The sequence below is a fragment of the Erinaceus europaeus genome, chromosome 3, assembly GCF_950295315.1.
Source record: "Erinaceus europaeus chromosome 3, mEriEur2.1, whole genome shotgun sequence".
Taxonomy (NCBI): domain Eukaryota; kingdom Metazoa; phylum Chordata; class Mammalia; order Eulipotyphla; family Erinaceidae; genus Erinaceus; species Erinaceus europaeus.
Window position 1 is genome coordinate 87,043,930 of NC_080164.1, and position 16,030 is coordinate 87,059,959.

The following is a 16,030-nucleotide window of genomic DNA, read 5'->3' on the forward strand; positions in this document are numbered from 1 at the left end:
AAAAACACAACCCAACAATATGCTGTCGACAGGAAACCCACCTAATTCAACAAGACAAACAGACTCAAAGTGAAAGAATAGAAAACTATCATACAAGCCAATGGCCCACAAAAAAGGGCAGGAAGTGCTATTCATATCTGACATGATAGACTTTAAAATCAATAAAATTAAAAAAGATAGGGGTGGACACTACTTAATGCTCAGTGGATCAGTCAATCAAGGGGACTTAACAATTATTAACATCTATGCAACCAATGAGAAGCCATCTAAATACATCAAACATTTACTGAAAGAGCTACAGCAATATATTAACAGCAACACACTCATAGTAGGGGACTTCAACTCCCCACTCTCTCAACTTGACAGATCATCCAGGCAGAAAATCAGACATGAGTGAGCTAAATGAGTAGATAAAACAGAACTATTGGACATTTTGAGAATCATTCATCCCAAGAAACTGGAATACACATTTTACTCAAGTCCATTCAATGGGTCATTCTCAAGGACAGACCATATATTAGGCCACAAAGACAGCATCAGCAAATTCAAGAGCATTGAAATCATCCCAAGCATCTTCTCAGACCACAGTGGGATTAAACTAACACTTAACAATCAACCAAAGATTAGTAAGAGTCCCAAAATGTGGAAGCTCAACAGTACACTACTGGGTCAAAGAGAAAATAAAGGAAAAAATGAAAATGTTTCCAGAGTTCAATGAAAATGAAGGCACAGCTATCAAAATATTTGGGACACAGCTAAGGCAGTACTGAGAGGGAAGTTCATAGCCATACATGCACACATTAGGAAACAAGAAAAAGCACAAATAAACAGCCTGATTGCACATCTTAAAGACCTAGAAGAAGAAGAAAAAAGGGACTCTAAAGCAACCAGAAGTACAGAAATCACTAACGTTAGGGCAAAAATAAATAACACTGAAAAGAAGAAAACCATACAAGAGATCAACAAAAGAAAATGTTGGTTCTTCAAAAGACTGAACAAAATTGACAAACCATTAGCCAGACTCACAAAACAAAAAAGGGAGAAGACCCAAATAAATTGAATCATAAATGAAAGAGGAGATATCACAACAGACACCACAGAAATTCAGTATATCATGCAAGACGTCTGTGAATAACTATATGCCACCAAACTAGAGAACCTGGAAGAAATGGGCAATTTCCTAGATACCTAGGAACTTCCAAAATTAAGTTATGTGGAACTAGATAACATGAACAGGCTCATTACAGCCAGTAAAATTGAAAAAGTTATCAAAAACCTTCCCAAGAATAAAAGTCCTGGACCAGATGGTTTTACAAATGAATTCTACAAAACCTTCAAAGAAGAACTAATACCTCTACTTTAAAAATTCTTCCAGAAAACTAAAGACACGGGAATACTTCCTGCCAGCTTCTATGAAGCCAACATCACCATGATACCAAAAGCAGACAGGGACACAACCAAAAAAGAAAACTACAGACCAATATAGCTGATGATATGGTAGTATATTTAAAAAAATTGTTCATCATGACCAAATGGGATTTATCCCAGGCATGCAAGGGTGGTTTAATATACGGAAATCAATCAACGTGATCCGCCACATCAATAAAAGCAAGAACAAAACCACATGGTCATATCAGTAGATGTGGAGAAAGCCTTTGACAAAATACAACATCCCTTTCTAATCAAAACACTACAAAAAATGGGAATAGATGGAAAATTCCTAAGACAGTGGAGTCTGTATATAGCAAACCTACAGCCAACATCATACTGAATGGTGAAAACTGGAAGCATTCCCCTGAGATAAGGTACTAGACAGGGATGCCCACTATCACCATTCCTATTCAACATAGTGTTGGAAGTTCTTGCCAAAGCAATCAGGCATGAGCAAGGAATGAAAGGCATACAGATTGGAAGAGAAGAAGTCAAACTCTCTCTATTTGCAGATGACATGATAGTATACATAGAAAAACCTAAGGAATCCAGCAAGAAGCTTTTAAATCATCAGGCAATATAGTAAGGTGTCAGGCTACAAAATTAACATTCAAAAGTCAGTGGCATTCCTCTATGCACACACAAAGTTAGAAGAATATGAAACCCAGAAGTCCATTCCTTTTACTATAGCAACAAAAAAAATAAAATATCTAGGAATAAATCTAACCAAAGAAGTGAAAGACTTGTATATTGAAAATTATGAGTCACTACTCAAGGAAACTGAAAAAGACACAAAGAAGTGGAAAGATATTCCATGTTCATGGGTTGGAAGAATTAACATCATTAAAATGAATATACTACCCAGAGCCATCTACAAAGTTAATGCTATCCCCATCAAGATTCCAACTACATTTTTTAAGAGAATAGAACAAATGCTACAAGTGTTTACCTGGAACCAGAAAAGACCTAGAATTGCCAAAACAATCTCAAGAAGAACACAACTGGAGGCATCACATTCCCAAATCTCAAATTGTATTATAGGGCCGTTGTCATCAAAACTGTTTGGTACTGGAACATGAATAGACACACTGACCAGTGGAATAGAATTGAGGGCCTGTACATAAGCCCCTACACCTATGGGCATCTAATCTTTGATAAAGGTTCCCAGACTATTAAATGGGGAAAGCAGAGTTTCTTCAACAAATGGTGTTGGAAAAAATGGGTTGAAACATGCAGAAGAATGAAATTGAACCACTACATTTCACCAAATACAAAATAAATTACAAGTGGATCAAGGACTTGGATGTTAGACCACAAACTATCAGATATTTAGAGGAAAATATTGGCAGAACTCTTTTCTGCATACATTTTAAAGACATCTTCAATGAAATGAATCTAATTACAAAGAAGACTACAGCAAGTATAAAACTATGGGACTACATCAAATTAAAAAGCTTCTGCACTGCAAAAGAATCCACTACCCAAACCAAGAGACCCCTCACAGAATGGGAGAAGATCTTTACATGTCATACATCAGACAACAGGCTAATAACCAAAAGTAACAGCAACAAATGCTGGAGAGGGTGTGGGGTCAAAGGAACTCTCCTGCACTGCTGGTGGGAATGTAACTTGGTCCAGCCTCTATGGAGACAGCCTGGAGAACTCTCTTAAGTCTAAAAATGGACCTAACCTATGATCCTGTAATTCCTATCCTGGGGATATATCCTAAGGAACCCAACACACCCATCCAAAAAGACCTGTGTACACATATGTTCTTAGCAGCACAATTTGTAATCGCCAAAACCTGGAAGCAACCCAGGTGTCCAACAACAGTTGAGTGGCTGAGCAAGCTGTGGTCTATATACACAATGGAATACTACTCAGCTACTAAAAAATGGTAACTTCAGCATTTTCAGCTGATCTTGGATGGACCTTGAAAAATTCATGTTAAGTGAAATAAGTCAGAAACAGAAGGATGAATATGGGATAATCTCCCTTTCAGGCAGAAGTTGAAAAACAAGATCAGAAGATAAAACACAAGTAGAACCTGAACTGGAATTGGCATGTTGCACCAAAGTAAAAGACTCTGAAGTTGGTGGAGGAGAGAAAACAAGTCCAAAAAGGATGACAGAGGACCTAGTGGTGATTGTATTGTTATATGGAAAACTGAGAAAAGTTATGCATATACAAACTACTGTATTTACTGTTGAATGTAAAACATTAATTCCCCAATAAAGAAATTGTTCAATATTTGGAAATAATCCAAATTTTGAAACTGATTTTTTTTCATGGTGCTCAAAACCATCCATGGCATATATTTACTCATAGAAGAGATTTTAAACTCTGAGGGAGAAAAACTATGTAATGTTATGATTTGATTTTCTTCTACACTCCATAATGTAACATAGCATTTTCTCCCCAATTGCTATTAAGATTGGTCTTGTCTCTCATCAGAAATATTCATGTGGTCTGAGAGATGGCTGAGTAGATAAAGCATTGGACTCTCAAGCATGAGGTACCAAGTTCAATCGCTGGCAGTACACGTACCAAAGTGATGTCTGGTTCTTTCTCTCTTTCTCTCTCTCTGCCTATCTTTTCTCATTAATAAATAAAATATTTTTTTAAATAAATATTCATGAAGACACCATTTAAAATTCATATGCATATAAAGCTGATTGCTTTTGCTTAGGGATTCCATATCTGCAAATTCACCTAGTTACATATGTAAATTTATAAACCCCTTCCTAGTTAATTCACTGGCTTATGCAGGGAGGGCTCCATGGGCAGGTTCCCAGATGAGGTGGGACAAGAAGTTCCTCTCTGACTTCTCATTTCAATTTCATAAGCTGTACAAGTGATGCTTCTATCAGCTATTTATTCACATGCTTTCACATTCTTGCGCATTTTGTTTGTGGTGTTACTGTTTACAATGTCCCCCAAGTCTAGTTCTGAATCACTGGCTGGTTCATGTAAGAAGGTTGGGATGTTACCTTCAGGACAATATGTGTGATAGACTGGCATCAACTGACAGTCGTCGGACAGAAATTCAGTATTAATGAAGCTACAGTTTCTTTTTTTTTAAATTGTTTATTATCTTTATTTATTGTTTTTTTATGTTTATTCCCTCTAACAATAACTCTGGTGCTTTGGTATCTCTCCTTACTTCCCTTTCTGCTGTTTTTGAGTGATATAGTTAGCTAGCAGGTAGTGAAACCACCCGTGTATGGGGTCCTGAGGTTAAGAAAGAGAGAGACTTTTTTTTTTATTGTTGTAGCTATTGCTGTTATTGATGTTGTTATTGGATAGGACAGAGAGAAGTGGAGAGAGGAGGGAAAGACAGAGAGGGGGGAGAGAAAGAGAGACACCTGCAGAGCTGCTTCACCACCTGTGAAGCGACTCCCCTGTAGGTGGGGAGCCAGGGGCTTGAACCGTGATCCTTACGGAGGTCCTTGTGCTTCACACCACATGTGCTTAACCCGCTGTGCTACTGCCTGACTCCCTATCTTTATTTATTGGACAGAAACAGCCAGAAATCTAGAGGGAAGAAGGAGATAGACAGAGAGACAACTGCAGCCCTGCTTCACCACTCACAAAGCTTTCCCCTTCAGGTGGGGGCCAGGGGCTCAAACCCAAGTCCTTTCCCACTGTAACATGTGGCTCAACCAGGTGCACCACCACTCAGCCCCGAAGTTACAATCTCTTTCTTTCTTAACCTCAGGACCCCATACATGGGTGGTTTCACTACCTGCTAGCCAACCCTATCACTCAAAAACAACAGAAAGGGAAGGAAGGAGAGATACCAAAGCACCAGAGTTATTGTTAGTGCCATAGCACCACTATATGGTGCTGGGGCTTGAACCTGGGTCATAGCACTTGGCAAGGAAGGTGCCCTTCCCAGTGAGCAATCTCTTCAGCCCAGTAATATGTTTAAATAAAGATACCTTCATACAGAAACACACATAAAACAGGATTAGGTGCTTTAAAGTGGATGAAATGCTGCAACCAGCTACAGTATAAGAGCTCCTCCTTCTTGGTTGACCATAAATTCTAATTTTTATTCTCTAAACTCAACTAGTCTGTCAAAATGTCTCACTGCTTAGGCTCTCAGATATCTTCTCTGTAATCAACAACTAAGTCCAGGGAGAAAATGACACACAAAGCCAGTTCTATTTCCTTTAACACCGCTCTTTTGATTCCGAGCCAAGGAATTCCTCACTACCTGATATTCTTCAACTTTCCCACAGGTATTTAAATTTTATTTTGTCTTTTTGAAAAACATTTGTTCTCAAGACTGGGTAGTGGCTCGCCATTTCTGCGTGAGGGGATCTGGGTTTAAGTCCCAGGTTCCTTACATGAAGGGGAAAAGCTTCATGAGTGATAAAGAAGTGCTGAAGGTATCTCTCTCCTCTCTCTCTCTCTCTCTCTCTCTCTCCTTCCCCCTCTCTCTCCACCTCCACCTCTGTCTCTCATCCTCTATAAAAATAATAATTCCCAGCCATGACATCATTTCCCCAAACAATAATTAGGATACACCTGCATAGCAGATTTCAGGCTCAGCCAAAAAAAAACAAAACAAAAAAAAAACACTAGTATAGCTACAGGCCCTTTGAAATGTAACTAAAATATGCCTATTAGGTATCTACAGAATGGAGGATCCCCCCAATGATTCACCTGCACTACTCCAGCCTTTAGGTCCATAATTGTCCAACAGTTTGTTTGGCTTTGTATATTAACTCTCTTTTCAACCACCAGATTCCAGATGCTAGCAGGATGCAACCAGACCTCCCTGGACAGACAACCCCACCAATGTGCCTTGGAGCTCCGCTTCCCCAGAGCCCTTCCCCACTAGGGAAAGAGAGAGACAGGATGGGAGTATGGATCAACCTGTCTTCGCCCATGTTCAGCAGGGAAGCAATTACAAAAGCCAGACCTTCAACCTTCTGTATCCCACAATGATCTTGGGCCCATACTCTCAGAGGGTTAAAGAGTAGGAAAGCTATCAGGGGAGGGGTTGGTATATGGCGGTCTGGTGGTGGGAATTGTGTGAATCTGTACCCTTCTTATCCTATGGTTTTGTCAATGTTTCCTTTTTATAAATAAAAAATTAAAAAATAAAAAATAATAATAGTAAGGAAAAAGTGGTTGTTATAAGCAATGAAATCATGCAGGCACCAAGTTCCCATGATGACACTGGTGGCAAAAAAAAAAAAGTTCTTACAAGACAGTTGATCTGCAACATAGTAACACAGTCCACTATTACCAGAAATACAATTCCTTATTACTTCCATTTCTGTTTCTACTTTCCTCTAAAAAAAATACTGCAGGGATGGTGGGATACACTCATTTATCCAAATATGCAGCTGCTACCTACTTCCCTAACCTGAAATCTCTGCCTTTACTCTGCTTACTATAAACTATAAACAGAACTGTAAACAGAGAGTAAAACTGAGACTTCATTCATGTGTGTTCACAAAGAACCATGTCTCTTCTCCTTTGAGGAATAGGTCAGTTGAAGTATCCCTTGTTGCAAATGCAAATGGAGTAATTTATAAAAAATTTTAAGTTAGAGACAACCATAAGGATCGTTTTTCCATGTGGAAAAAATCGCAGCAGAATAGATGGGTTATCTTAAGATCACACAGATAAGAGAAGCTTACAACTCGTAGAAGGGACCACAGATTAGTGATTCTGCTCATCCCAGGACTGATTCTAATGCATTCTGATGCCTTAACTAGAGCCATCCAGACAACTATTGACTGGGTACAACTCTCATCATTTTTATAGAGAACTTTAGAATCACAGTGAAAAATAATAGTTTATATGATTGGGCTTGACTTGAAACTTCCTCTCTCATTTTAGTCCTTCCACTGATGACATTTTAAATTAGATGGCATTATTTTAAACAAGATTTAAGTTCATAAAAGAAGAAATCAGTGGAACCTGCAATTTCTGTCACATTTGTGATAAAGAGAAAATGATGGTCAGATAGTGTAGTCAACTCATATGCTGAGTATTCTGCTATGGATTTGCTGTAAGATCTGGGGCAGGTCACTTCATCACTGTGGGTCTTCATATGCTCACTTTTTAAATTATGGAGACAGACAATATCAATGAATTTCTCTCCTGACTGCAAATTGGAGACATCTGGGAAACTGGTAAGCCAGGGTTCGCAGTGCTAGTGATTTGAGTGGGACTCAGGCATCTATTTTATTTCAATACACATTCTGACTTAGGAACCATTGTACTAGATAGAGAACCATCAAATTTCTTTCTGTGAGTCTGTGAGTAACCTGTGTGGAAATGTGTACCTAACTACATGGAAGTTTACAATAGACAATGTAAGGTATCCTAAATTAATGTCATTTCAGAACACCTGTCCATTACATATTAATTTAATCTCAATAATTATTGCACTTTTCCAAAGCAACTGTAACACAAACATAGTCATCCTAAACATGACTATGTTTTTTCTGCCTACTGAATCCTAAAATAACATGACAAAATGTAGCAAAAACATTTCTGGGTTTTCACATATTAACCAGAATCATAAGGCAAAGGTCAAATGGGGCTGGTTTCAAAAGACTCTAAAGGTGTTAACTTTTATTTATAAAAAAGTGGAACTTACTTTAGTGATGCAAAAGAAGGAACAGTGCTGATCATCCCAGTCTCTGCCATCTCGATGGCATGTTTTATTTCCAGCTTTTTATACAAGGACACAATGCTGGATTTGGGTTGGTTTTCCCGAATCAAAAGTTTTCGTAGATATTTGTCATCAAACTTCTTGAACCTGAAAATAAACATGAAGGTCTCAATTAATTAATATGACAGTGATGAAGAAAAAGCCTGTTTCAGCCCCTAGACTAAATACCTGGGCACTAACAGAGGTCAATGTGTTAAGCAGTTAATCGTATTTATATATCTCTTCAAGTTTGGGAGCCACTCAATGCCCTCACTCAGCTTTTTTTAAAATATATTTTTATTTATTTTATTATTAGACAGAGACAGAATTTGAGAGGAGAAACAGAGAGACACCTGCAGCCCTGTTTTACCACTTATGAGGCTTTTTCCCTGAAGAAGGGGACCAGAGACTTAAACCCGGGTCTTTGAGCACTGTAATGTGTACACTTAACCAGGTGTACCACCACCTGGCCCCCTTACTCAGCTTTCAAGCTCTTTACTCTGACACCATCCTCCCACACAATATTTCTAGTAAACTCTCATGTTAGCTATCAACCTCAAGCAAAGCTTATTAAAGTCCTGAGCTCATAGGCACATACTCAGAATAGATATACTAGCCTCTTTCCACCTTAGGATTCCTACTTTCATTGGCTCTATTCCAACTCCTTGGTCCCTATTTATTAAACATTTTGCCCTGCATTATATCTTAATGCCTTTCAGCCACAAAGTTCCAGATGCTACTACAATCCCAACCTGACCTCCCTGGACAGATGACACCACCAGCGTGTCTTAGAACCTCACATGCAGAGCCCTAGCCCACTAGGGAAAGATAGAAACATGCTGTGGGTATATATCTACAAGCTAGTGCTAGTCCAACAAAGAAGCAATTACAGAAGCCAGAATTCCTTCCTTATGTACCACAAAAAGAATTTTGGTCCAAACTCCCACTAGGACACAGAACTTTTGTGACAAGAAACCTTTGTTTCTGTACCAGCACTGAGAGGGAAGAGATTCTAGAGACAGCTAAGGAAGTCAGGTGCTGTTTCGCTTAACTGAAAAGGAAGAGGAAAAAAGAACAGACAACTAGGGGATAATTCCCTCATAAGTGGAATATAGAGAATTAAATCACATGAACTTGGAAAAAATATATACATAGTCAACCTATAACTATGACCTTGGGAGAACTATGGTGGTTATAGTGGGGGAGAGGAGAACACACAGAGCTTTGTGAAATTTTGCTCCTATAATCTTATAATCTTGTAAGTAACTATTAAATCACAAATACAATAAAATAAAATAATAAAAAGTTAAAGTCTGTTTTTTACCAAGTAGTATCATTTATACTACTCCCTGGAATAATTCAGTCATCCTATTAGCTAGTCTGATCATTGTGTAAGATCTTTCTACGTGCATACATAAATATGTGTGTATATGCATATCGAGGGGCCAAGTGGTGGCACACCTGGTTGAGCACACACATTACAATATACAATGATCTGGGTTCAAGCCCCTGGTCCTCACCTATAAGGGGGAAGCTTTGCGAGTGGTGAAGCATGTCTGCAGGTGTCTAGACAGATAGATAGACAGATCCCCCCTACTCTCTCAATTTATGGCTGTCTCTATCTAATAAATAAAGATAATAAAAAATTAAAATAAATATGCATATAGAGATGGCACATATTGGTGCATGTATATAGCCAATGTTTGCTAGCTATTGGTTAAGCTACATTAATTTTCTTTCTTCTCCTTACCACCAGAGGTTTACCAGAGTTTTGTATCTGACAACTCCATTACTGGCTGACTTTTTTTTTTTAGGACAGAGGGTGAAAGACAGAGAAGGAGAGAATGAGATAAGGAGAGATACCACAACATTGCTTCACCTCTCCTGAAGCTTCCCTTCACATGATGACCCCATGTGGTGACTGGGGTTCAAACCCAGATCCTCATGCATAGTGAAGTGTGCCCTCTACCAGGTAAATAATCTTCAAACCCGTCTCATACATGTTTCTGCCATTTGTATTTCTCAGCTTCCCTTTCCAGCAAAACTACTCAAAGATATTGTTAATGTCAATATTCCTTATCTATAGCACTTCTCTTCTGATTTTTTCTTGAATATTCACAGGTCTGCCTGCAACACCTCATCTCAGATCAATCAATTGCCCAAATATTAAGCCTCATCTTTCTGCTGTACTCCCCTAGTTCCCTTCTACCTCTGTCTTTTCTTTGTTGGGATTTTTTTTTAATGAAAGAATGTCCTAGGGTCCTGTCTTTGATCTTCTGTAGGTACTAACACTCATTCCCATTCTGACCTTGACCAATGTCATCATATTAATTGTATCTCTATGCCAGACTCCCAAATTTGAATCTACAACTCTCACCTCTCCCTTACATCTTAGAAATCAATTGTTGGCTGCCTCCCAACAGCTCTGTGGGATATGAAATTCATGTTAGTTTCTCCCACAATCAATTCCCATTACAACGAATCCTTTGGTTTCTATCTGTGATTCTTCCACTTTCATATTACAGGTTAGGGCTTGGATCTCAGCCCTCTGAAAAGTTCACTATGTTGAAATCCTAATAGGCAGTGGCTTCAAATGTGACTGCCTTTGAAAATAGGGTCTTCACAGAGATGGTCAAGCTAAATGAAGTCACTGTGTGCATTCATCATAAGTGACTAGAACAGCTGAGTTTGGGGGCAGTTTGTTAAACAACATTATGATCCCAGTAATACGTGTTGAGAGGCACCATAGTAAGTATCTCCTGAAGAAGTGTCTTGGGATGATGACTTACGAGGCACATTTATAGGCTTATAGATATACCTGTGCAGTGAAGGAAAACAACACTAACCCACATTCCTGGCGCTAGCCCACTGTTCTGAGTACTGAAGTTCTATGAATAATTCAAGAAGAGATATCCTTAATGTGCTTCACTACTAACCGGCCACTAAAGATCAGGCCTACTTTTTTTCCAAGTTGATTCTGAATTTCACAGCCAGGACTCCTGGCAGAAAAACATTGTTTTTTGAAGGACCATTAAGAAAAATGATACCTGATCTATTTTAATACAGAAAAGATGCACTTGCTTCCCACACCTTGCATTTATTTGCCAATCTCCGCAAAGGGGGTTCCTTCCACTATCATCACACTCCTTTTGCCAGGTTTGAGAGACCTCTCTATTTCATTGCCCTTTCACTTCACCCTCAAAAGGATCAAATGGCTCATAGATTTTCTAGTGCCAGAAATCCGCAGCATAAGGGACTTCAGAGGGCAGGGAAAGATGTCCAGCTTACCTAAAATGACCACTTCTTTTTAATGTCATTTTAAGTAAGGCCAGCAATTAAGTTATCCACTCAAAATGGGATCTGAGTAGCAGATTTTCAAAATGGTCTCTGTCATCACTAACCCCCTTCCACATCCTTGCCTGCAATAGATGACGTGGTTGACAATCCCAAAACTATGTGAAGTTTATAAGATAAGCATCATGCACAGAAATGTATGTGTTCATGGAATTATTAAGTGAAGTATGTACACCACAAAGAAAATGTTAGAGGCTTAACAATGGTATTTTTCAGGCATGAATCAAAATTGGCTCTGCCATCTTCAGTATCTGTAGTCCGTTTGGCCTAGATGTTTTTCAAAGTTCACCTGAAACAGATTTACATGCCCTGGAGATAGAGTATCTCTGTCTGGAAGACAGGAGGTAAGCCATCCTTCTCTCTCTCTCTTTAAAATACATTTATTTATTATTGGATAGAGACAGAGAAATTCTGATGCGAGGGAGAGGGAGGGAGAGAGAGAGAGAGAGAGAGAGAGAAGGAGAGAGACAGAGAGACACCTGCAGCAAACACTGTTTCACCACTTGTGAACCTTTCCCCCTGCAAGTGGGGACCAGGGGCTTGAACCTGGGTCCTTGTGCACTGTAATGTGTGCACATAACATAGACCATCCTTTTCTAACATTCCTCCTGAGTTCAAACTCAATCTGAAAGATCACAAGATCCTTCTCTTTCTTCTAACACTGCCCTGGGTCTACTGATCTAATTCTTCCACACCCACTAAACTGTACTCTCTCCCATTTGGGAGGCAGTAGATCTAACTCTAACCTACTCAACATTCTTGAAAGGAGGGAAACCATTCTGGGTTACAACTCTTCTATGTTACCTCATGGAAACAGTAAAGGGAGAAAGAGTATGAGGTGGGCAGGTTGGATGGAGAAATCAGTTGGAATATGAAATAATCAAGGATGAAATATGTAAAAGTCTGTATCACAGGTTTGACCTCGACAAGGATCCATCGTTGTGAGAAGGCCCCAAGAATGCAAAGCAGGGTCACGTGGAAAGTCACAGACAGGTGGTTAAGGTCCCTGCCTCCACAAAAGTGAAAACCACCCATGACTACATTTTTCCCACATTTTTATAAAGAGATATTTTTATTTGCTTTTTATTATTTTGTCCCCCAGCTGTTTGTCAGGGCATTCTCTCCATACAAATAAAATATTTTCCCCTTAGTTATTAAGTAACACCAGGCATTCATCAGCAGTGTGGTCAGGATTGTAAATAAAGGTTGCTCTAGCACGTAAAGTCTCTACAATTTATTTTATTACTTAATGAGATCACATGCAGACATGGTTACTGAATACACAGTATCACATAAATATGTGCACATACACACAAGCCTGTTTGTGGCAGGACTGTTTTGTTGTCTAACTTGCAAAATTTCAAAAGTCTGAGTTTATTATGCTTTATAATTGTTGTGTATTTCAAGTTCATGTCAGAGCATGTGAGTAAATGGTGAGACTCACAGATTCCCTCATGTTCAATTACATAAGTTGGCAGTAGGCCAACTCCATATAGCTCAACAGTGTGTTGTGGGATTCTTCTGCCTGCTTAGGAAAGAGCAGGTAAGAGAGGAAGAAAGAACAGTCGAAGATAGCCTACAGTCTCTTTCTTCAGCTTGAAAATACTGCATCTTTATAGTCTTTCTAGTCATTGAAGTGCTGATAAACACTACCAACTCCTTTATGAAAAGGATCCGTCCTGATATGCAGCATTTGTTAGTTCCATGGCATACTCCTGCCATGGCTGACTCGAGCCCCACTAAAGATGGGGCTAGGAAGAAAAGCAAGAGTCAGCTCCGACCCTAAGCTGCTCTGAACCCTGCTGTCAGCATTCATCCCTACTTAGAAGTCCATAAGATGGGGTTGGGTAGTAGCACAGTGGGTTAAGCACACATGACACAAAGCACAAAGGACCTGCTTAAGAATCCCAGTTCAAGCACCCCCCAGCTCCCTACATGCCGGGGGGGGGGGGTCACAAGAGGTGAAGCAGGTCTGCAGGTGTCTGTCTTTACTCCCCCTCTCTGTCTCCCTTCCTCTCTCAGTTTCTCTGTCTTATACAATAATAACAACAGCAACGACAACAATAATAAAAATGACAACAAGGGCAACAAAATCAGAAAAATGGCCTCCAGGAGCAGTGGTTTCGTAGTGCAGGCACCGAGCCCCAGCAATAACCCTGGAGACAGGAAAAAAAAAAAAAGTCTATGAGAGGGTCTTCTGGTTTCAACCAGGTGCACCTGGTTGAGCACCAAGTCAGGAGTATATTTTAAATCAGAAGACCCTCTCATGGGCTTTTAAGTAGGAATGAATGCTGACAGCAGGGATTCTTGGGATTCCCACACAGACATGATGGGCCTGCCCCTCTAACAGATCCCTCTCTCCACTGTTACTGGTCATCTCCATCAGAACAACATAATGGACCCATTTGTGGGCCCCCATAGGATCTTGCCCGCAATGTGGATCAACAATGATAGGGAATGTTCCATTCTCTGAACGGAGGTTGGATAACATACTCTACCTACGACCCTAGGAAGATGGGTCCTGAAATTAGTGCAGCCTGGAATGTTCCTAGCCATGGCCACAGAATGTGAGCTCAGACCTACAGGGTTGCAGAGGTTACATAGGCTCCTGTGTTGACTATGGGCCCCAAATCAAATCGATGGGGTTTACAGTTAATATTTATATACTTTCCCCACATTTGGGAGCTACTCTCTTTCCTGATCCAGCTTTCTAGTTCTTTTTGCAACTATGACAGCATCTTTCCAGACAATAACCTGTGTCCACCTGCATATAGCTGTCAGGTGCAGGCAAAAACTAGTAAAGTCACGGACCCCTTGGAATATACCTATAATATACCTACTAGCTTTTTCCAAAATGGAGACCTTAAATCTTCATCTGCAATATTCTTGCCTTTAGGTTCATGATTAGTCAACAATTTGTTTGGCTTTATATCTTAACTCTTTTTCAGCCACCAGGTTCCAGATGCTACCATGATGCCAACATGACTTCCCTGGTCAAACAACCCCACCATATGTCCTGGAGCCCCACCTCCCCAGATCCCTTCCCCAGTAAAGAAAGAGACAGGCTGGGAATATGGATTGACCTGCCAATGCTCATGTTCATTGGGGATGCAATTACAGAAGCTAGACCTTCCTTCCACCTTCTGTACCCAACAATGATCCTAGGGCCATACTTCCAGAGGGTTAAAGAACAGGGAAGCTATCGAGGGAGTGGGCTGGGTATGGGGCTCTGGGGCTGGTCATCGTGTGCCCCTCTTATCCTACAGTCTTGTCAATATTTCCACTTTATAAATAAAAAAATAAAGTATACTCCTAGTTTGGGCTGGCATGCCTGTGTTTTCCACTCTCACTATTAGATTCTTGAAGAGGGGCAATGAATCTTACTTATTTATTGCATCTGTAAAGACAAAACAGATAGTAATAGGAAGGTAGACAGGTAGTTAAGAAAGTAGGTACTTAGATTTTGACACAGTCCCTCAAGATATGTGGCCGGAACAAGAACTGATAATAGAGAAACCAGAGAAAGTAATGTATCAGTCTCCCTTGCAATAAGAAACAGCCATGTGATGGAATCCTGGCAATATAAGATCAGGTCATGACTTCTAAGTGTAAAAGTTATGTAGAAAGTCTTGATAACTTTGACAAGGAGGAAACTAGTACACATTCCTCAACTTTCCATTATCCATCTTTCTATATAGAACTCTGAACGGGTATATACGATGTGTAACACTGCAGTAGCCCTTTGAGTATAAGAGGCATGAAATGAAGGTTCTGATCACTTGGAATAAATAAGAAGAGTCCAGGAACATGAGAAGACTGTGTAAGAGAGTTCATCTGGTCAACTTATTCCGCCTGTTTCTCACTATTTGTGAGAGAAACAAGATTCTGTCAGGTTAGAGTTACTGTGCTGTAGGTCTGTGTTATCACTTAACTTTTAAGAGTTTACTATGGCACCATACAGAAACAGTCTGCAACTTGACAGTAGCACTAGATAAGGCCTTCTTACTTATCTCTCCAAAAGTTGTGACCCCAATGTCCACAAACATCTTCAATCCCGGTCTTGACATGATCAAAGAACTAAAGGGAGAAAAGAAAACTATTTTACTTCATTTTTATCCGAAATCAGTCATTTCCACTCCTTTTTCACTTTTCCATAATTTCACAGACTGATAGTTTTTAAAAGAAAATAATTCCTATTTAAACAAATCACTCAGATGCTTGTCACATCAATATTGGGTAATTTCTAAATCAGTTTTTATCATAATGACTTTACTCTTTGGGTAAAATAAGAAAAAGGGCAATGATCTTCAAGTAGGAACATTTTTTAGATGAAGTACTAAAAGGAGCTTTCATATTGGTTTTTGCAGATGTCTAGAAGGTCAATGAGCAGAAGTCACTACGGGTCTGTGTTCATTCTATACTCCAACTCCTCCTCAACCCTCCTTCCTTTTACTTCATGGCCATATCCCTTTTCTTCAGGAAATAAGCACCTTGGGGTCAAGTTATTTGGCTTAATCCAGAAATCTTTCTTTCCTTTTACCAGCTAAATTGTTCTATTACGCCAAC

General features: G+C 39.6%; 1 protein-coding gene across 2 annotated transcripts in view; it reads right to left on the minus strand.

Annotated features, from left to right (window-relative positions):
• SLC9A2 (solute carrier family 9 member A2) overlaps nucleotides 1-16,030 on the minus strand; it is a 147,889-nt gene that overhangs the window by 14,863 nt on the left and 116,996 nt on the right. For both annotated transcript variants that reach the window (XM_007532152.3, XM_060187629.1), the window contains 2 exons: nucleotides 15,471-15,541; nucleotides 8,057-8,218 (listed from right to left, as the gene is read on the minus strand). In XM_007532152.3, coding sequence (XP_007532214.2) covers nucleotides 8,057-8,218; nucleotides 15,471-15,541 — 233 coding nt within the window. The remainder of the gene's footprint in view (nucleotides 1-8,056; nucleotides 8,219-15,470; nucleotides 15,542-16,030) is intronic.